This window comes from Astatotilapia calliptera, chromosome 3, assembly GCF_964374335.1.
Source record: "Astatotilapia calliptera chromosome 3, fAstCal68.1, whole genome shotgun sequence".
Lineage (NCBI taxonomy): Eukaryota > Metazoa > Chordata > Actinopteri > Cichliformes > Cichlidae > Astatotilapia > Astatotilapia calliptera.
Genome location: NC_137424.1, coordinates 44981364 through 45003127, shown reverse-complemented (window position 1 = coordinate 45003127; position 21764 = coordinate 44981364). Strand labels below are relative to the sequence as shown.

The following is a 21764-nucleotide window of genomic DNA, read 5'->3' as shown; positions in this document are numbered from 1 at the left end:
CTTACAACCCTCCAAAATGAACTAAAGCGATCGACATAATGGGAAGTGACAACTGCTCTGACGTTATGCTAAGCAGCTTTTTTACTGGGGAGGTCCAGTCTGTACTTTTGTGTAATGCTGATTTGTGCATAGTGAGTCAATATGCACCCCTGTAGGCTTCCTTGGCCTATTTATCCCTTTTCAGCTGGGGTTCCAAGCTATCTGAGCAGGTACTTAAAATGTGATGTCCTCAGATTACATGCCACCGATTGGCTATTCAGTGGCATCACTGGATGAGTGATGAAAGCGTTTCATTCACAAAAATCAAAAGCACCATTTCTGAAACCTGGCAAAGAGGGAAATTATGACAAAAAAAACAGCACTGTGGCCCCCGAGTCTGACAAAACACTACAGACAGAGCAGCAGCTATATCCTTGCCTCGACATCAACCTTTGTTGTAGCATTCATGTCACATACTAATTACATCATGGGATGCTATGATGCATTAGTATGACAAAGGCTATGCACATTCGGTAGTACCTGATTGTAATGAAAAACTGGACAGTCCAAGCTGTGGAGATTTGATCCGAGTAGGTACTAAAGGAACAGGGGCTTTTGATGCCACTCCTAAGGTTGGCTTTGACAGTGCTGTACAGAGACCTGTCCTTCAGCCTTAAGGCTGAGTTTTGTACACTATGAGAGCGCTGAATTAATGAGCTCATTTAAAAAAAAAATAAAAATGCATCACTGTTTTTCTTTAGTACCTCAACCTACCCCTTTAAAAATGTGTGTGTCATGTGTGTTGGATACAGTTAAGCAAATGTTGTGCAGGATCTTTGCTGTTTCAGAAAAAGACACAAGTGTTGGCTGTTTTTAAACTTTCCCTCAGCCTCTTCTCATGAGTGAAGTGCTCATTTCATCTGATGTCATCAAATCTTTCGTCCTCTTTACCCACATTCTTTGTGTGTCTGATGCACCTATCTGATGAAGTCTACATATAAATTAATAAATAAATGCAAATAAAACCAATTTAGAGGTAAAAGTGATTGGTGGGGAATGATCGGTAGTAGGTCGCTTTACTAAAAAGATTCACGCTAAAAATTATGTTTTTTAATCTGTTGCGCTTCACAGGAGGCTATTTTAGAAAAATATAGACCTGCAAAGAAATACAGTGATTATGTTTTATTCAAGTAATAGTAAAATATCAAAGTACAAAGATGACAATACAGAATAATATCTTTGTTCTTCTGGTTGTGTTCATCATCTATTCTCCAGCAGGCTCATTTTTATCACTGAGAGATCTCATGATTTCTAACTGGGCCACGTAGAAAAGAGGAAATGTAGCCTGTGGTTTGAAAAGCTTATTTGTCATGCTGAAAATAAGCTTCCTTTAAGAGCCTCTGCATGGAAATGCTATAAATGTTCAAGCATGTTTGACAGATAACACATTAAATCATTTATGTCTTATTGATACTAATGCATCCGTTTGTCTGCGTGTTACAGAAATGTTTTTTTTGCCTGTGATGATAATGTCAATTTGTAGAGTCCAACCAGCTGGTCAAAGGCTGCGCCAGTGTAGCTCAGCTAGCATTATGGCAGGGCAGTGATGGCCTTCAAGACAGTGAACTCTCATTTTGAATTTGTATTTGAAAGGAAAAAAACTACATCGTGGTTGTTTTTTTGGTGGAAGAGATGTAACCAACGTCACAATGATGTAGCATAAACATAATTTAAGGTAGAAGTACATTAATATGATAATGTAATGAATCTGTAAGTCACACCTGAATTTGCACCTAAGTTGGTTTAATAAAAACTAATCAGTGAAAACAACAGCAGATAGTGATTAGAGCACTAGGGCTTATCTGTACCATCTCAGCACTTTAAAATAACAATGATCTCATATGTTTTTCTTTCATCAGCCTTCAGAACTAAAACGAGGAAGAACAATTGAAGCTACATGTGTGATGCCTTGCAGTTTAGCCCTGATAGCTGATAGAATGGACAGATTTTCCAGTGTTGGGTTGACTTTGGGACCTGAAGTGGAGTTTGGACCCAGAAACGGTAAATAACGTTAGACTTAAAGACCAGATAAGGACAATGAAAGATGTAAAGTATAGAACCAAAGGTGTAATGTCTGGTGAGGCATTGAGGCCACCTAACCTAAATTCTGCAGGCCCCGTCAAACTGACTATTAAAGGCTTCCTCCTCTACATTATTTTAACATATTCCTATTCATTCATACCATTTATATGCTCAAAATATGTATTTATACTGAAATATGTGTGCGCTATATACCAATCAGCTGTGTAAATAACACTGAATAACTATTCATCATGGCACCTCCTGGTGGGTGGAATAGAGAAGAAAACTTGACTTGGCCTCCAAATTCCAGGTTACAGGACTTAAAGGATCTGTTGATTACATCTTGTTTTCAGAAACCACAGCACACCTTCAGAGGTCCAGTGGAGTTTATGCCTTGATATATTAGGGCTGTTTTGGCTGCAAAAGAGGGACCAACCCAATATTAGGCAAGTGGTCATAATGGTGCCCGATGCCCACATAATGTTGTGTAGGCCGCAACATTAAATTTAACATGAAATTTTAATAATCTCTTTCATATTTGAGTTTGTGAAACATACAGGTCTTTACCTTCAGTTCAACTGCACAGTGAGTCATTTCCTTTTTCTGGGGCCAGACTTAAAACTATAACCACACCACAGGGTGAGAACATTCACAGATCTATTCTGAGGTCAGAGGAGCCTTTTAATTATAGAACTGCATGGGAATATTTGAGCTGTGACTCAAATAAAATGCATAAACATGTTTTTATGCAGACTGAAAGAAGAATTTCAACCTAATTCCTCTGATAAACAATCCAAAGGAAAAACAAATTAATTAAAAAGTGTTTAAAGAGAATACAGACTCCAAAGGAGAAAATCAGATGCCTATGAGCTCTGATAAGTTAGAAAAGCTTTACCACTGAAATAGAGACGAGAAGATCTGTGAAGAACTAAAACTTATTTGAAGTACACCTGCAGGATCAATCAGTCATTACTGATTCAGTCATTCTGAATGATTTGTTTAAAAGAAAATATTACATTTTAAATACCATATATGACTTTAAAGTTGTATTGCATTTGTTACATTTGGCTCTTTTTTAATTATTTAAAAATTTATTTTTCAACTAATTTACAAATTAGCAGCGGCTGTGGTCAAAGCTACAGGAGCTGTTTGAGGTTGGTGCAAAAGGAAGGAAGCACAGAGAGGTGATAGAAGGAGGAGCTGAATATAAACTCTGGTCTTACCTACATTAAGTGCAGCTTCTCTTTATCAAGGCAAAGTCGAAACCTTTGAGATTAGATGCAGATCAGCGTGCAGGGCTGGACGTGAGGATGGGGCACTCTTTGCTCTGTTTGCTGGGGTTATTCTGTGAGTACAATACACACCTTTACTGTTTGAATGGCAGCGATGAAGGAAAATGTTTCTCACTGGTGACAATTACATTTTATCTATATACAGTGTATTCTTAAATCGTCAAATTAGCTAGCCTCTGCTTAGGTTGCTGCCCCAATGGTTCAGCCCTGTGGAAGATGGATGGATCAAACAATGTTTTATTTTGTTAATTTCTGAAGTGATCTGGTTCAAAGGTTTCTGCAATTTACAACCGGGTACAAGATATGTGTGTCATCAGCAAATAAAACAAATGTTCAAAAAAAAAAAAGAAGTGTACCAATCCAATGTAATTATGTGTAATGATATTTCGTGGTTAATTGTGTGAAATGCTTTTTTCAGATCCAGTAAGATTTCTTGCTGTGCCTGGAATTTATAACTTCTTCTGTGAGATCAAAGATTGTTTTGCACCTTCTGATTGTCAGTTGTCTAATATCTGATGTCATTTAATTCATTGTTTTAGTGCTCAGCACAATCCTCCGTGGAAATGCTGCAGGTGAGAAATTGTTTCTTCTTACCATTTATACCATATGTGTTGCTCTTTACTTGTATTTACCAAAAGGAGAGTATATTTCTCCTGCTCCCTGTTCAATAATTTAATAATAATTCAATAATCAGTTATTATTAATCTCTGTCCCTGTACACATAGATGACAAATGAAAGATTAAAGGAAACACCAATATGAAATATGCTGCTCTGAGCTCAGCATAGAGTATTTATACCTTCATACCCCTTTGATTAGAAGCTGTGTAACACGTCACTCCAAAGTCTCTGTAGAGCTTCAGTGTGTTGAATTGAATGATTCACATTATTTAAGTTTGCATCAAACATTCAGAGCAGCAATTTTATACTTTTGATCTTTGACTTACAGGAGAGAAAGTGAAGGCTACTGTGACAGCAAACACCGAAATCATGCCAGCAGGGGGCAGTGTGACACTGACCTGCGATGTGAACCACTTTGCTGACTTAGAATATGACTGGTTCAGACAAACCTCTAAAAACTCTAAGAAGACCGCAGTAGCTGGCGAATCAGACAGAGTACTTGTGACCTCTGAAGCCGGCTTCTACACCTGCAGAGGACGTGTTAAAGACAGTGACCCGGTCATTATTCATGAAACTGGTGAGGAAATTCATTTTGAAACAATAGTAAATGTGAAAAAAGTAAATGACGTGATCTTTTCTCCATAATGAGAATTATTTTATTTAATCATATACAATTTAATGCTGTACAGAAAATAAAACATCAAACTTCTTCATCCCGTCATGCGTAAATGCAGACTCTGAGACAGACTCATTTAGAAAAAGTCAAACTTTTATTTTGGCTGATTAAAAATCCAAAAGAACACACACACACACACACACACACACACACACACACACACACACACACACACACACACACACACACACACACACACACACACACACACACACACCAGTGGCACCACTACCAAAATAAAACAGGAAGTGATAATTAATCACTAAACAGTGAAACAGACACGAAATTGACACAGGAGGGTGAGACAGGAAACACAATGGGAGGGAACAAATTAAACTCCAAAACTAAAGTGTAAAAAAGAACTAAAAGTTCCAAAAATGCTCAAGAAAGAATGAAGAATAATAAACAAAACTAGAAACACGAACAAACAAAGAATTCAACCTGAAAAAGATCAGAAACAAGTCAGACCTGGGAAACATTAAAACTTGTAAATAGCATTTTTCTTTTATAGTAACAATCAGCCTGCAGGGAGCTACGACTGATTTAACTTGCTTTTCAAAATATTTTACTTACTCGGGTCAAACAGTTGAAGCTCTAAATAAATCTAAATAAATCCTGAAATTAATATTTAAGTTGTGTTTTAAAGATTATTGCATAAAGCGACATGTCTGTGAATCAGCTGTTCCAGTCACTTTACTTTCATGTTATAAACAGTAAAATTTGTAGGCTGTCTCCTAATTGGATATTTTTCTGTGAACAGTTCCCAGTAAGCCCACTGTGACCCTGCAGCCATCCTGGACTCAGATATACAGCGGTGAGACAGTCACTGTCAGATGTGAGATTCAGGGAGGTGAAGGAGCTCAGTGGACATATGAATGGAGACGAGGCCAGTCAAACATACTTCCAACATCCAATGAATACAGAATCATCAGAGTTACTGAGTCTGACAGTGGAGGATACAGCTGCCGGGGCAGAAGGGACTATTTCTTCTCAGAGTGGAGTGATATCATCACACTGACTGTGTTAAGTAAGTTGGACCTTCATCTATATTATCAGTTTTAGCTAAATAAGTGAAAATACTTCAAAAGTTTAGCCCTCCTTTGTGATGCTCAGTAAAAATGTCAAAAGGTTTGCTTGTTATACAGTCATTGAAATGGAAAATAGAGCAGATTACATTTCAGCCATTTACTTTTATGTTCTCATTCTAAACTGAACTGCAGATAAACCAAAGGCCAAACTGAGAGCTGATAACACAGCTGTTCCAGTAGGGGGCAGTGTGACCCTGACCTGCTCTGTGAGCCCATCATCATCATCTGGATGGAAATACTACTGGTACAGAGATGATTCTGGTGAACCTCTGAGTCCACAGGATGGAGTTTTTCTATCAAATGACCGAATCAGAATCTCACAGAGAGGACTCTACAGGTGCATAGGAGAAAGAGAAGCTTACTACACAGAGTGGAGCCAGCCAGTCAGGATTGACACAACTGATGAGTTTAAATGTAACTTCCTACAAAGCACTACATCTAACGGTAACTGAACCTTTTGACATTCATGTGTTTTTATTGTACTTTCTTGAACAGTAACAGCCTCAAACAGGCCTGTTGTGACTCTGCATCCAAACTGGTCTGAGATATACAGAGGAGAGACGATCACTGTCAGATGTGAGATCCATGGAGGAGACACTGAGTGGGATTATGAGTGGGAAACAAACAGCATCAGAAAACCTCCAAATCTAAATGAATACAGGATTATTTCTGCTTCATCATCCAACAGTGGAAACTATCGCTGTAAGGGCAGAGTGAAAAGTTCACAGCATGAAACAACAGAGTGGAGTGATTCAGTCACACTGACAGTTTCAAGTAAGTTGAAGATCTTTCATTCATATTATCTGTTTTTTTAAATCCTCACAGGTTTCAGGTTTTAGTCAAAGAGTCTGATGTCACAACTAGGGGTGGGTTTTAATAATCGATTCATCGATTAAAATTGATTCTGGCCTGGATAACGTGATATCGATTCATTAAAACCCTGAATCGATTTTTTTAATATAAATGTATTTTGCCCAAAATTCCAGAATCTCAGGTGAAACGTCACAAAATTTTGACAACCACCAAACATTTAAAACAGTAAATGAGAGCAGGTACACGGCTTCTGCACAAAGACGTAAACACACAGCGGGACCCGCGGATCAGAATCAGTGAGATGTCGCCTTTCTCACCCGACGGCACGGACACGGTCGGGGCTGAAAGCCGACAGCTCGCTGATTCTGATGTTTCGGTGGGTCCGCACTTTGTGTTTACGCCCTTTTTGCGCTGATTCTAAAGCTGTTAGTTTTATCTCTCTCCAAACAATAAAAATAAAACTGACCGAACCAGCAGCAAAAGAAGATCCAAACTAAGCTTCACGTCATCATGGACTCCCTCTGACTTTTGCTGTTTTGCTTCCACCACAATAAAATCACACTTCATGCACAGCTCTCTCTCTCTCTCTCTCTCTTTCTCTGTACTTCAAGAACAGTTTCCCGTCTATCCACGAAATCTGTTTTCTGCATTATTCGCTTGTTTGTTATGCACAAGTCTACCGTTATTTACAGCGCCGTCGGCCGATGTTTTTATTCCCCTTTTACTTACTTCCGAAAAGAAAACCTAATTTCTGCCGTTCAACAGGCTTCTGAACAAATGTAAACTTTTTAAAATTATACAAAATGCAAAACGCTTAGCTGTGTCTCTAATAAAACCGCTGTAACTTCAGAGGTAATGTTCATAAGTTGATTAATGGTTTTCTTTCGTTTGTGATCTACTGCAGAATATTTTTATAAAATCACCTTCATGTTTTTCTGTGTTTTATCTTCAGCTACTTTGACACAAAGGCATCTGCTGTGATGCTCACACCTTTGATAAAGTCTGGAAAGTGTCAGCTTCCTTTTTATAGATACAAAAATATATAAATGCACTGATCTGAATTATAATATTTCTGACTGTCTGAGGCAAAATTTCCCAGATTTAAATCGAATTGAATAGAATCGATTCTAGAAATCAGTGAGGATACCCAGCCCTAGTCACAACCAACAAACACATTATGTTTTTCACCTAATGACTTTAATGAACTGCAGACTACAATATAGCCTCATTTTATTGGATGCTGGCCTATTCATTTTAATTTTTTATGTATTTATTTTTCCAGTTGGCAAATAGTCTGTATTCATTATTTGCAGGATAATTGTTTCATATTTGATTCTAGTAACTATATTATCTAGTGATTTTTTTCATTACTGTAACATTTTTCTTCTTTAATCAAGTAACAATCTGTTTAACTTTTTCCTGTAACATCAGCAGCAAGTAAACCCAGAGCCACACTGACAGCACAAAGTTCAATCATACCAGCAGGGGGCAGTGTGACACTGAGCTGCTCTGTGGAGGGCTCTGCTGGCTGGAAGTTTGACTGGTTCAGACGTGATTCAGTCTCTTCTAAAGCTCAGCTCATGAGAGGAAATGAAGCAAACAGAGTTATTAGTGTCTCACAAGGAGGTCTGTACCACTGCAGAGGAGGGAGAGGAGATCCAGTTTACTACACAGAGGACAGCAGTGACGTCACAGTTACAGAAACTCGTGAGTCTAATTATTTTATTTCTACCAGACTGAGACAGATCAAGTTATGTGATCTGTGCTGTTCTTCGGTTTGTTTTCTGACTTGGAGAGGTGGAAATGAGAAAATAGAAGAACTTCAGTTTCATTGTGACAAAGTGTGCACTCTGAAAGAGCCCATCTGGTTCTCAGAGAAAAAAATCATTACAAGCCTTTCATCAATTTATTGGATCTTTATAAATAAAATTTTTTACTATCAACTATAAAAAATACATTAGCAACAGGATATTCCTATGCCAGTGGCTGCAGGCTTTCTTTGTGTTTTTCTAGATTGAAGACAAAAAACTTTAACAATCAAAAGTTTTATATTTGTTTTTTTTTTTTACCACACTGATTTTGACGTCTTTGTGAAATGGATATCAATACAACTCAGGAATATCAATAAAAGATGATAACTGTACAAGTAAATACTTGTACGTTTTACTAAAAATGTTGTGTTACAGTTTGAAAGCTATGAAATGTTATGACTTTGTTTTGTTGTTCAGTCTTTAAACTGTTTGTCTGTGAATCCGCTATTTTTTTCTCACTTTGCTTTCATGTTATAAACAGCAGAGTTTTTATGTTTCTATTTGTCTCTAACTGGATATTTTTCTGTGAACAGTTCCCAGTAAGCCCACTGTGACCCTGCAGCCATCCTTGACTCAGATATACAGCGGTGAGACAGTCACTGTCAGATGTGAGATTCAGGGAGGTGAAGGAGCTCAGTGGACGTATGAATGGAGAGCAGCCAAGTTAAACACACCTCCAACATCCAATGAATACAGAATCATCAGAGCTACTGAGTCTGACAGTGGAGGATACAGCTGCCGGGGCAGAAGGGACTATTTCTTCTCAGAGTGGAGTGATACCATCACACTGACTGTATCATGTAAGATCTTTCATCCAGATTATTTTGACACAAATTTGATACATAAAAAATATAAATACAAAAAAACCCAGTACATTTTGATCACTGATCAATAAACTCAGTTATGCTTCAAATTAATTACAGCATTTGAACTAGGTAATCACAGAATTTATAACATATTATATTGTTGATCAAATGAGCTTCACCATTGAGGTTTTAGAACATGAATCACTTTTTTCCACCCAGGTCTTTAAATTTGTTGGATTCATTCAAATTTATGTTCTAGAATAAAAATGTGTTTTTATTAGTACATGTTGAGATATTTGATATGTTTAGATAGTCTCACTCTTAAAGTTCATCATAAATATTTGTGAGTCAACATTTTAGTGACATTGAATTCAGAGTTAAGAGACGAAACATTGAGAGCAAATCTTTGTTGAACAGATGAACCCCGTCCTGTCCTCACTGTGTCTCCATCATGGCTGAGTCCTGGAGCCTCAGTAACTCTGAACTGTGAGGTTGAACATCCGTCTGCAGGATGGAGCTTCTACTGGTATAAAGCTGTTCCTGATCTATCAGAGAAATCCTCCAGTTATGAGCTGCTACCTGATGGCAGTGGGACTGCACAGGACTCCTACATCATTCATGGACAGACACACACAGCAGGATATGTGTGCAGAGCTGGAAGAGGAGACCCAGAGTATCACACTGATCACAGTCGACCAAAGTTTGTCTGGTCTGCAGGTCAGTTTGTTTCTCTCTGTCCTTTCAATGAAGTGAGATTATGTTGTAACTTTTATTCAAGATGTTTTCAACAAGACTGAGCTCATCAATATCTGTTTCATATTTTAATCCTAACATCTGTGAGTTTTGTCTCTTCACTGCATGTTGTTTCCAGATGTTCATTCAGCAGCGTCTCTCACAGTGAGTCCTGACAGAGTGCAACACTTCACCTCTGACTCTGTCTCACTGACCTGTGAGGGAAACTTCCCTGAGTGGAGAGTGAGGAAGTTCTCTGAGGACGGCCGACTGTACTCTGACTGTAGGAGAATGACTGGATCCACATGTGACATCAACACATCAAAGTCAGATACTGCAGTGTACTGGTGTGAGTCTGGATCAGGAGAGTTCAGCAGTGCAGTCAACATCACTGTACAGAGTATGTTATTATACATTTACTACTTGGATTTGGATGATTTAGACGTCACATGAACATTTGTCCCAGCTTTGCTGTATGTGAAGTCATTTTATCTGGAGAAAAATACAAGATCAGATCTTCATGATGAAAAGCATTTGTACAATCTGTTCTTATTATTGTTTGTCAGCTCTTTCTCAAAGTGTGCACCAGCTGATGTGACAGAAACAATTGTGTGTGATTGTGTCACAGATGATGGTAATGGTCCTATCCTGGTGAGTCCTGTTCATCCTGTGACTGAGGGAGCTTCTGTTAGTCTGAGCTGCAGTTTGAGAACACAACAAATACTTTCCAATGTGTTTTTCTATCACAATGACAAACTTATTGAAAATGATCCCCGAGGGGAGCTGAAGATCTCTGCAGTGTCAAAGTCTGATGAAGGTTTCTACAAGTGTCAGTACTCAGGAAGAGAGTCAGCACAGAGCTGGATGTCAGTTAAAGGTGAGCAGGATCAAAACATGTGATGGAGTTTTATAAACACGTCTGATGACTGAGAATGAACATTAGATTGTCTGATTTAAGTCTCGCAGTCACCTTGCTCCATTTCATAAAAGTATTTATTTATATAATTATAATTGATCAATAATTAATTATTGTTTATTGTAACTGTGTCAGGAGCTGACAGCTCTTCATCTCCTGTGTGGTTGATGGTTGGACTGGTTTGTGGAGTCGCTCTCATTATTATTCTCCTGCTGTTGTTGTATCGCTGCAGAAGAACCAACAGTGAGACCTTTTCCTTTACTTACTACAAACTCTTTATCATTCAAAGACACAAATGCATCATGAGGTTCAAATGTCTTTTTTCCCCTACATTTTTAATAAGGTACTGCTAATGAGCAGACGCTCAATCAGGATGGTCAGCAGCAACCATCCTCTCTTCTTCATGGTTAGTTTTTCACGTAGTTCCAAATATTCTGATCCTATTTGCAACAAGACTGTACTTATTACATCTGCTGCAGCTTTTCATATAAATGTTATTTGCAAGAATATTTGTGTTTAAATTAGTATCACAGACATGAGGTGACTGATTTTCTCTGACCTGCAGGTGTTCGTTCTGTCTATGAGACAGTCAGAAGATGTGAAAACACTGAAAATGGTAAAGTATACACTTTCATTAATATAGAAACTGGATGATTATACATGAAAGTGATTAAAATTATTATTTCAGGTCCAGCAGAAGGTGATTACATCAATGTCACATCAGTGATTCAGCTCAGAGTCATTAACAAGACAAGTGAGTGTACAAAATGTGAGATTTGAAATGCAAAATATATATTGGTAATTATTCTCACTGATAATAAATGCATTTGTGGACATATGGTGGTGTTTGTTTTGAAATGCTTTCATTTGATCACGTCAACAAGGCAACGCAGAGCAGACCTCTGACTACAATAATGTCAATCCAATCCATTGAGGGGCGGGGCCATCTGCTGCGACCGGTTGGGGTGAGAGAAGGAAGACAGGATTAAAGACATGCTGTGGAAGAGAGACAGAGGTTAATAACAGATATGATTCAATGCAGAGAGGTCTATTAATACATAGTGAGTGAGAAAGGTGACTGGAAAGGAAAAACTCAATGCATCATGGGAATCCCCCGGCAGCCTACGTCTATTGCAGCATAACTAAGGGAGGATTCAGGGTCACCTGGTCCAGCCCTAACTATATGCTTTAGCAAAAAGGAAAGTTTTAAGCCTAATCTTAAAAGTAGAGATAGTGTCTGTCTCCTGAATCCAAACTGGAAGCTGGTTCCACAGAAGAGGGGCCTGAAAACTGAAGGCTCTCCCTCCCATTCTACTTTTAAATATTCTAGGAACAACAAGTAGGCCTGCAGAGCAAGAGCGAAGTGCTCTAATAGGGTGATATGGTACTACAAGGTCATTAAGATAAGATGGGGCCTGATTATTTAAGACCTTGTATGTGAGGAGCAGCATTTTGAATTCAATTCTGGATTTAACAGGAAGCCAATGACGGGAAGTCAAAACAGTGTCTGTTTTACATCACTTCCACTTTCCCATGTTGTCAAGCTCAATGTGACATCACTGGTGTTGTCCAATCATCTTTCTGCCAGTCTGTTCAGGGCAATCAGCCTTCATTCCACAGTCTTTAAACCTCACTGCTCATGTGTTATTCTCCCTTACATTTGCCCTCGTGCAACCCAGCTCCATCTCCGCCTTACCCATGTTACTCAGGCTCCATCCAAGCCTCCATCTTCATCTCCGCCACCAGCATCTAGACTCCAGGAGGTCCTGTTCTGTTCTGCTGTGATGGGCCATCAGGGTCTAATCACCAATACAATACGTTTATTTCCTTGAAATGATGTCTCCTTATGGAAGTTTTAACAGCAGCTCTTTAGCTGTTTTTATTTTTTGTATTTAAAGTCACTTTGAGTGAAAAGGAGAAGATTTTGTATACAAAACAATGATTGTGACTCGACCTCTTAACATCTGTTTAAGTGTTTCTGCTTTTGTAAAACTATCAGTGAACTGAAGGCATTTTTTGGCCTTCCTCTCTTATTGCATACATACTAATAACATCCAGACTAAAAGGCTTTCTAGCGTGTACTGGGGTAGCACATTACTGCTAAACATCTAAAATATATTGTTGAAAATGGGGCTCTGCTAGTTTATTGTTGTTTTCAGTGTAATGTTTAAATACAAATAAACAGTATGGAAACAATTTCATTCAAACTTTGATGCAACTTTGTTTTTACACTTTGTGAAAGTTATTAATGACCGTTAAATGCAAAGCTTGTGTCAGTGTTTCTATTTTAAGTGTTTGTGAGTGATTCAGTATAATAACTCAACACTCTTACATTGTTAAAAAGAGAGAGAGAGAAAATTATTTTGCATCCAGCGACTTAGGGGCTTTCATTTTTTCAGATCAAGTTCAATTTTTCTGTTGTTTCGGATGCTTTTAAACACATCTGACCAATTGCAATGTTGTCTAGTGGTGATGCAATCAAAATGTTCATTCTGCATGGTGGAACATTTGATTCTTGTCATGTCACAGAACGGCTCACCACTGGCTCTCTGAAATGATTTCTCTGCCGCCTCAGGCGTGGTCCCATCATGAACCCAAAATCTCAGTTTCGTCCTTTATTGGTTTAGTAAAATCAGGATCTGCTCGCTTCATGCTGACTGTTATCTTTTTTCTTTCTTCGTGCATATTTTTAGGATGAATTTTTCACAATAACGCAATGTATTCTGTGAAAATGAAGGACACAGGACTACAAGGCAGATGATAAAGAATTAGAACAGAGCTGCTACTTGTATTCCAAACCTACTTTAAACTTCACAAATAACTTGCATTTGATGTACACAGAGAATACTTCACTCACATCACCTGAGTAAATAAATAAACTGTCAGATAATGAAGAAGGAAAACCAGCTATTACACAACTCAGTCAAGCTAAACGATAGTTATTAGATCCATCATGCTGATTTTATGAAGAAATGCCAAAATTGATTAAATCATTAAAAAGAAAAAAACCTCACTGAGAACTGATCCGTTTTTTTTTTAATGTCGACCTGTCTTGACTCACTGTGCAGGGTAACCGATCAATGTTACAGTCCGAGCTGTAAAGACCATTTCTAATTATTTCATGCTTCAATGCATCACAGGAACTAAACCAAGTTAATTAAATATTGAAATATATTTTTAATAAAATTAACTGATATTTTTAATTACTTAATGAAAATTTAATTAACATTTTGAATGATGCATTTATTCATTAATGTTGGCACTCTTGACACTCCATACATTTAAGTAATGACTAACATGGAGTGAAATGCACATCATTTCCTCTCTTTATGCCACCTGAAGGGGGCCCCAAATAACATACATTTTTTTTAAGATAAATCTAAATCTTTGAGTAGGTGCAATTATTAAAATATAAAATTAAAGCATAAAGTAATATATGGACAGTATATACATATCTATATAAATTACATAACATATATCACAGTAAAAACACATGAAAACAATCTAAAATAACAAATCTACTTCACTGTTAGCTTTTGTAAATTCAAAGTATTAAGGCTTTGGTATCAAGATTTATCCAAGCAGTATTAAAAACGTTTTAGGACGCACAACACCTACGCATAACAGACATGCTTTGAGGTTTCTGGTAGTGATGGGACGTTCTGTATCGAGGCTTCGGAGCGTGTGTCGAGTAATGGAGGGGGCGTTTCCGCGAAGCGCGTATCGAGGCTTGCTTCATTTATGGGAGGAGCTGAAAATGATGACGTCCGAAGCCTCGCTGCCCGGCTGTACCACGTGACTGGTTCATGAAGTGGTTCGAACTTTGCCGCGAGATATGACAGCGATATAAACCCCTCAGACTTCATTCAAAATGTGGGTGTTTGATGGAGAGTTGCGGTTAGTGAGAGTTTGGAGACCGTTTGGAGGTTTATGAGAGTGAGGAGAGAAAGTCAGGAGAGAATGGAGCCAGCTAAGAAGAGGAGGATGTCCTCCCCTGTGTGGGAACATTTTGATCTTATTCCTCCCAACAAGGTATGTAAATTTCTACAGAAGATGTATTTTCATGATACTGATGGTGCAATACAATTTATGTTGAGCTGTCTTGACTTTTGTACAAGGTGAAGTGTTTGCTATGTGCCAGGGAGCTGGGATATAACAACAACATCCATGCTTAGGCACTACAGAGCTTTGCATGAGAATAAGAGGAACACCGATTGTGGAGCAAGACCAGGTGAGCCATCAAATGTCCTGATAATATAGCATGCAGTAATGTTACTAAATGATATAACAATATTATACAACTGTTATAAGTTACGTGTGTGATATTTATATTTGTGCTTTATCTTTATTGTCTTTCCTCAGGAGAACAATCTCCAATAGATGAAGACCTGGTTAGCATGGTGATTGAGGACTCCCAGCCATTTAGCATTGTGGAGGACAAAGGATTCAAAAGACTTGTTAAATCATTAAATCCTAGCTATGTTCTCCCCACTAAAAAGGTCATAAAAGCAGTGAAAATTTAGTTTTTACAGAATAAAATGTGAACAGGCAGGACTGAGGCTCAAAGCCTCAGTGTGTAGCTGTCCATACCTCAACGTTACAAAAGCACAACCACTGTCCACACCCCAACCACACCTCACCTCACAGTAAATGATCATTTCCATTTCAAGCATTTCCAAATAATCATTTCCCATACTGCCACTATAAATATACACAGTATACTGCATCACTACAATATACATGTTTTACACACTCCTTTTGTTGTTGACATTTACAGGCTGTGTGCAAAATGCCACACTCTTCAAATTCATGCCAGCTATTATTTTTACGTCCAGTAGGTGTCCTGCTAGAGCAAATGAAGCTTCATGAAGCTTCGCGTTGGGGTGAACCAATTGGATGAAAAGCTTCAGTGCTTCATGAAGCTTCATCTGCCCATCACTAGTTTCTGGTGTGACTCAAAATCGAGTAGTTCAACACACTTACATAGCTTTTGCTGACTATGCAACCAATAGAATTAACAACTTCTTTTTAACAGCATTTCGTAACCACTCTGATCATACTCCTCCCATCGCTGATTCCGAAGAAACAGTGAACGGTCATCAAAAGCAAAGAGCATGTGAATTAAATCAAGTCTCTCGGCCCGCTTCGCGCTCAAGGAGGAGTATCACCAACTCATCATCGTGGTTAGCGAGACCACACACTTTAGAAACACATTTCTCAAGTTAGACACTATAGAAATGATCCCTGAAAGTATAGTCTTAACGAACAAGCGCCCCGACCCAGCTACTACTATGACGGCCCTGTCCATCTCTGTCACGGTGCTAACAGCAGTGTGTGCTGCTTATGTTTACTGGGTCACGTATCGTAGTTGTGACACCGAACGAGTACTGTTCGGTGTTAATACACCGAACAGTACTCGTCTGCGAGCTCTGAAGTGACATAAATAATTACTTTTGGAGTACCCACAATGCTCTCTGATGGTATGCCCCTCCTCTACGTCTGTCATTGGCTGCTGAGATGCCGCATGCCGCGTGTTAGCCTCGGATGCTAACAATAACAGAGGATTGATCCGCATATTTAGAGCCGTGGTTTGGAACAATCTGTTTAACACACACTAAGGCTGGATGCTGCCGATACATGTTGTAACACAGAAAGAGATAAAATGAGAAAAATATTTTTGTTAAAAACTTTTATGATAAAAACAATTTGTTAGCAAAGGTCACCTGTGCGCCTGTTTTTGTCTTCCGACTACAAACAGGACTGTAAACCTGTTCCTATCTTGACAAGTGTTTTGCATTTTCTTTTTTTTTTGTGCCAGAACAACAGTAATTACAGATATGGAAATGTACTCTTCATAACAAAAGCTTCATTATCCTTTCAGAAAGTCTCTAGACTCTTTGGATCTGTCTGCATTCATTTTATATTAAGTGACACCGCCCTCTACTGGCTGTTTAGTGTAAAAGCAAACTATTTGACAGTAATCCTGGTTCTTATCCACGTTTTTTAAATATAATATAAAACCATAAAAAAAACAAATAATGGGTTTATGTTGCTCTGGACCGATCAATAAAGAGTTACAGTGCATTAATCCTATTTTTTTTATCATGTTGACCCGCCTCTTCCATATTATTTACGCTTACGTCATTCATCTGCGCCGCTCACATGTTCAGTAACTGGAGGCTGTGAGGCGACTCATCTCCCGGCTCAGGCATGTTCGCTGCTCTCTCTCTGTTGAACCTGCAGTGTTGCTGTTAATGTGTCGTTCTGTTTATGTTTATAGTTTGGTTTAAACAGCAACACAAACACGGAATTCCTGAAATGTCTCCACACACACACACACACACACACACACACACACACACACACACACACACACACACACACACACACGGACTCTGTTTCAAAGTCTGCAGCTACCTCAAGATGAACCACAGAACATGAGAAATGCGTGGACATTTAAAGAAGAGCGTCAAGTTTCTTTTGTGTGTGTTTGCAGGGCATGCCTGCTGGGATGGCTCATGCTACACCGGAAACGAGTGAAGTGCAGCTGAATGGAACTTCAGAGCTCATGGATCTGCTTCACATCGACGTGGAGACAGATGCTGTGGACCCCAAGCCCGGGAGAGAAGACCTGCCCTGTTCTGTGAGTGCACAGTGATAATACTAATGATAGTGACTTTATTAGTGTAGCACATTTAAAGGGCTCACAGTGCGTCACAGTTTGGATGGAAGCACACATTAAGATCAGTCAGCATGGCCCATAATAAAAACACATAATCAAACATATGGTCTTACAGTTCCTGTATTCACACTTCCACACACACACTAGAGGAACAGAAACCCCCAAATAATGGGACAATGATTAAAGAAAAACAAACCTATAAAAATGAGTTTTCAGCAATCTTGTTAAAACAAACCACAGATTCTGCTGAACTGACGGCTGTTCCAGTGTTTAGGAGCTACAGCTTGAAAAGCGTGATCACCTCTGGTTTTAAAATGAGAGCAGGGAGCACATAGGAAGCACCGATCAGAGGATCAAGGTCTCAGCGGGTCTGCGGCTCGGCCACGCAGAGCTTTATATGCTATTATTAACATTTTGAAACAGTTGAGGCTTCCTTCATCATCTGAATTGCAGATATCACTAAATTACTTAATTTTTAAATTACACTTTTTTATCCAGGGGTGTGAAAACTGCTAAATAAAGGTTTGAGGTCAACATGATATGAGATGACCTGATGATCCTCTTTAATTTGTACACCCAGGTGTGGGACCACGTGCTTGTACGCTTAATTTGATGATGTACTGCAGATTAATGTCAGGATTAAAGACAATGACAACATTTATAAGTAAATCTGGTTTCCTGTAGTTTAAGTGGATTACTGGTCTGGTAGCGATGATGGTTTGGAGGCAGTGGCACTGACATAAAGAGACGTCAGAGGGACAACTCAGGTTGAGCATTTTAGAGGTGAAGTTAGAGACATGTGCAGAGCAGGAATGGTTGATGTATTGGACAAGGGATGTTGAAGATGAAGCTACCAGGCAGGAAGAAAAGAGGAGGACCTCAGAGAAGATTTAGGGATGTAGTGGAGGAGGACATGTAGAGGGTTGCTGTGACAGAGGAGGATGACAGGAACAGGGTGAGATTTCCAACAGTGCCTCTGATATCTTGACGCTCGAGAGGATTATTGCTGTGCTCACAGTTATTTGTCTGGTTAATGAACAGAGGAATGTCCTGAGGAAGCAGCGGCACTGGGAGAAGCAAGTGGCTGCGAAGAAGAGCAGGAGGAAGGAGGAGAAGCTGAGGAGGAAGATGAATCGTGAGCTGGAGTCCGGTAAAGAGAAAACAAAGAGAAGCTTAAGGAGGAACTGAAAGTCTCCAGCTGGTGACATCACAGCATCTGTCCCTTTCCTGTGTGTTCTTTGACATTCAGGTGCTAGCACAGAGCGTCAGTTTACCAAGCGGGTCATGAAGGCGATCACTAAAGAGCGTCTAGCTGAGGCTCGGTCCACGGGGCTCAAGCTCTGCGTCGACCTCAGTATGACAGACTGCATGTCTGATAAGGTCGGTGGACAATGAAAAACCTTACAACGTTTTCAGCTTACCAAAAAAACCTCCTTTCATTTAAGAAGGTGGTGTTTATTCACTGCAGCAGTGCACGTTTTGTGTTTCAGGAGATAAGCCGACTGGCAGGCCAGCTGAGGCGGCTCTACGGGTCGAATAAGAAGGCGACTCGACCGTTTCACCTGTTTCTGACAGAGCTGAGAGAGGACAGCCGTCTCTACAGAGAGTGCGTGCGAATGAATGACGGCTTCCTCAACTACACGGTGATATATATAAGTTTGTTTTTACAGTTAAAAGGATTTTAAGTGAACAAACCCTTCAGCAAATCTTTAAAACAATTTGCATGTAAGCATTTATAGGACTGTAATTCACTCATTAAAGGACACTTTTGAGTTTAGGTTTCTCAAAATGTTTTAACCAAAATTGCCTCAGTGTTTTATGAGCATTTTATGTGCTCATGTCTCCTGTGTTTGTTTTGTTCAGATGGATATAACAGACGGAAGCTGTCTGGACCTGTTTCCTCCAGCATCGGTTGTCTACCTCACTCCAGATGCTGAAGAAGGTGTGAAAAATAAATTAGATTAGATTTCATTTATGTCTTTGTTTTGCTCTTGAAATGCATCATTTGTCCAGCAGGTGGCGCCATTTGGCTGTCATGTTTGCTGCTGCTTGTCCCGCTCCTGTTTAGCATTTCATTAATATTATTTTCAAAATTAGTTTCTCGTTATGTGGAACTTTAATAAGATGAGATTAGTAGAAAACAGCATTAAAACACTAACAATAGATAAATAAAATATTTACAGAGAAACAAAAATATTGCACAAGATGTACACTCAGTGGCCGCTTTATTAGGCACACCTGTTCAACTGCTCTTTTACACAAATATCGAATCACCCAATCACATCGCTGTAACTCAGCGCATTTATTAATTCAGACATGGTGAAGACGACCTGCTGAAATGCAAACTGTTCATACAAGGCAGTGCAGTAATGGTGTAATAATGTGGGGAATATTTTCTTGGCACACTTTGAGCCCCTTAGTACAAACTGAGCATCATTTAATCACCACAGCCTGCCTGAGTACTGATGCCATCCACGTCCAACCCTTTATGACCACAGTGTGCCATCCTCTGATGGCCGCGTCCACAAAGTTCAAAACATCTCAACCTGGTTTCTTGAACACGAGTTTGCTGAACCTAAATGACCCCTGCAGTCCCCACATCTCAGTAGAGCATCTTTGGGATGTGGTGGAACAGGAGATTCAGATTGTTGATGTGCAGCAGACAAATCTGCAGCATCTGTGCGATGCTCTCATGTCAATATGGACCAAAACCTCTGAGTAATGTTATCAGCACCTTGTTGAATCTGTGCCATGAAGAATTAAAAGGAAAGAAAAGAGGGTTCGACCCAGTACTAGGAAGATGTACCTAATGCAGTGGCCAGTGAGCTCATGTACGTTATATAATTTGCTGACATTCATTAAGGTATTTTTTTTTTCCTCCTTTGTTTTCAGCGTTGGAATCCGTGGATGCTGACAAGATTTACGTCCTCGGTGGTCTGGTGGATGAAAGCATCCAGAAGGTATTTTTCTGTAAAACTGATCATAACACAGACATTGCACAGAGTAGGACTGTAAGTATTATATCCAGTAGGTTTATTTTCTCCTCTGCAGAAGTTGAGCCTGTCCAGAGCCGGAGAGCTGAGCGTCCGCACAGCGAGGCTGCCTATAGACGAGTACATGGTGAAAAAAGACAACGTGAAGAATTTCCACTCAAAGATCCTGGCTGTTAATCAAGGCAAGCAAATATTTTGTTTTGTCCAGAGGACACTGAAAGGTCTTTACCACCTGCTTTGGGTAATAAAGTTTTCCTGTGTCCGCAGTGTTTGACATCTTGTTGACTTTCTGCGACACCGGCAGCTGGATGGAAGCCCTGCAGACGTGGTTTCCTCCAGGGAAGGGTTACGTGGTTGCAGCAGGCGATTCGCCGCTTCCTCCTGCAACATAGACTCATCTTGTAGAATAAGGACTTCATTTAATTTCATATCAACTACTGAAACTCCTGTGAAAGGACATTGTTAGAGGAAGACTCTTCATGCTGGTGGTGGGAGCTGTGACTGGTTAAAGAGGACAGCACGCTGCTGTTCAGTCATTTTAACACTGACAGATGTTTATTAGCTTTAAAGTGACTGCAGGGACCACATGCAAGAGCATTTTTGACTGTTTTACTGTTTTTCTAGAGTCTTCATATACTGCCTTTATTTGTTATTCTCCAACTTCAGCTTCTGTGAACGGCAGCATTATGAGTATAATTTATATGTATATAGAAAGATGATTACATTTCTTAAAATGGACCAAGAGTGAAGTGTTTTGCACTGAAAATCTTGCTTTATATGAATGTCTCTATAGACACTGTATTTTTTAAACTTCATGTGTATAAACAGAGTTAATACACACTTGCACTTTCAATTTGCAGTTTTACAAAAAAGCATAAAAAATGGCCTGTATTTGTGTAGCGCTTTACTAGTCCCTAAGGACGCCAAAGCGCTTTACACAACCTGTCATCCACCCATTCACACACAGGTGATGACAAGCTACATTGTAGCCACAGCCGCCCTGGGGTGCACTGACAGAGGCGAGGCTGCCGGACACTGGCGCCACCGCAACGGGTGAAGTGTCTTGCCCAAGGACACAACGACCGAGACTGTCCGAGCTGGGGCTCGAACCGGCAACCTTCCGATTACAAGGCGAACTCGCAACTCTTGAGCCACGATCGCTAAAGCACATTATTATCAAACAGAACTTATGAAAAGAAAAAACAGTTTTAGTGGTTAAATAGGCCGGACTCCGTTCTAGCTAACATAGGATGAGTTAATTAAAAAAACAAATAC

General features: G+C 39.4%; 2 protein-coding genes and 1 non-coding gene across 4 annotated transcripts; 2 read left to right on the top strand and 1 right to left on the bottom strand.

Annotated features, from left to right (window-relative positions):
* Window positions 1-2109: 2109 nt before the first annotated feature.
* LOC113013603 (Fc receptor-like protein 5) lies at window positions 2110-13021 on the top strand. The gene is made up of 12 exons (XM_080295359.1): window positions 2110-2116; window positions 4301-4549; window positions 5409-5679; window positions 8901-9160; window positions 9584-9883; window positions 10038-10298; window positions 10527-10779; window positions 10960-11057; window positions 11158-11220; window positions 11380-11430; window positions 11503-11568; window positions 11699-13021. Exons 1-12 carry the CDS (start codon window positions 2110-2112, stop codon window positions 11746-11748), a joined length of 1929 nt encoding a protein of 642 aa, XP_080151485.1. The 3' UTR covers window positions 11749-13021.
* A 2837-nt stretch (window positions 13022-15858) lies between these two features.
* LOC113019795 (small nucleolar RNA U3) lies at window positions 15859-16074 on the bottom strand. The gene has a single exon (XR_003272102.2). It is a non-coding gene; the product is annotated as a small nucleolar RNA U3 (small nucleolar RNA).
* Window positions 16075-16888: 814 nt separating this feature from the next.
* On the top strand, window positions 16889-21329 carry trmt10b (tRNA methyltransferase 10B). 2 transcript variants are annotated; one of them, XM_026162313.2, is made up of 9 exons: window positions 16889-17022; window positions 17311-17457; window positions 18538-18646; window positions 18746-18876; window positions 18987-19139; window positions 19360-19438; window positions 20389-20456; window positions 20548-20671; window positions 20757-21329. In XM_026162313.2, exons 2-9 carry the CDS (start codon window positions 17314-17316, stop codon window positions 20879-20881), a joined length of 933 nt encoding a protein of 310 aa, XP_026018098.2. In that variant the 5' UTR covers window positions 16889-17022; window positions 17311-17313; the 3' UTR covers window positions 20882-21329. The 2 variants fall into 2 exon arrangements, with proteins under 2 accessions (XP_026018098.2, XP_080147387.1); XM_080291261.1 differs by having other exon boundaries at window positions 17009-17075.
* Window positions 21330-21764: the final 435 nt, after the last annotated feature.

Excerpts from the sequence above, each read along its gene's own strand:
- LOC113013603 (XM_080295359.1), top strand. Across the intron at positions 9,884-10,037 it reads AAAGTTTGTCTGGTCTGCAG|ATGTTCATTCAGCAGCGTCT; the intron begins GTCAGTTTGTTT and ends TGTTGTTTCCAG. Across the intron at positions 11,058-11,157 it reads TCGCTGCAGAAGAACCAACA|GTACTGCTAATGAGCAGACG; the intron begins GTGAGACCTTTT and ends ATTTTTAATAAG.
- trmt10b (XM_026162313.2), top strand. The coding sequence starts at position 17,314 with ATGCCTGCTGGGATGGCTCATGCTACACCGGAAACGAGTGAAGTGCAG. Across the intron at positions 19,140-19,359 it reads ACGGCTTCCTCAACTACACG|ATGGATATAACAGACGGAAG; the intron begins GTGATATATATA and ends TGTTTTGTTCAG. Across the intron at positions 20,672-20,756 it reads GATCCTGGCTGTTAATCAAG|TGTTTGACATCTTGTTGACT; the intron begins GCAAGCAAATAT and ends CTGTGTCCGCAG.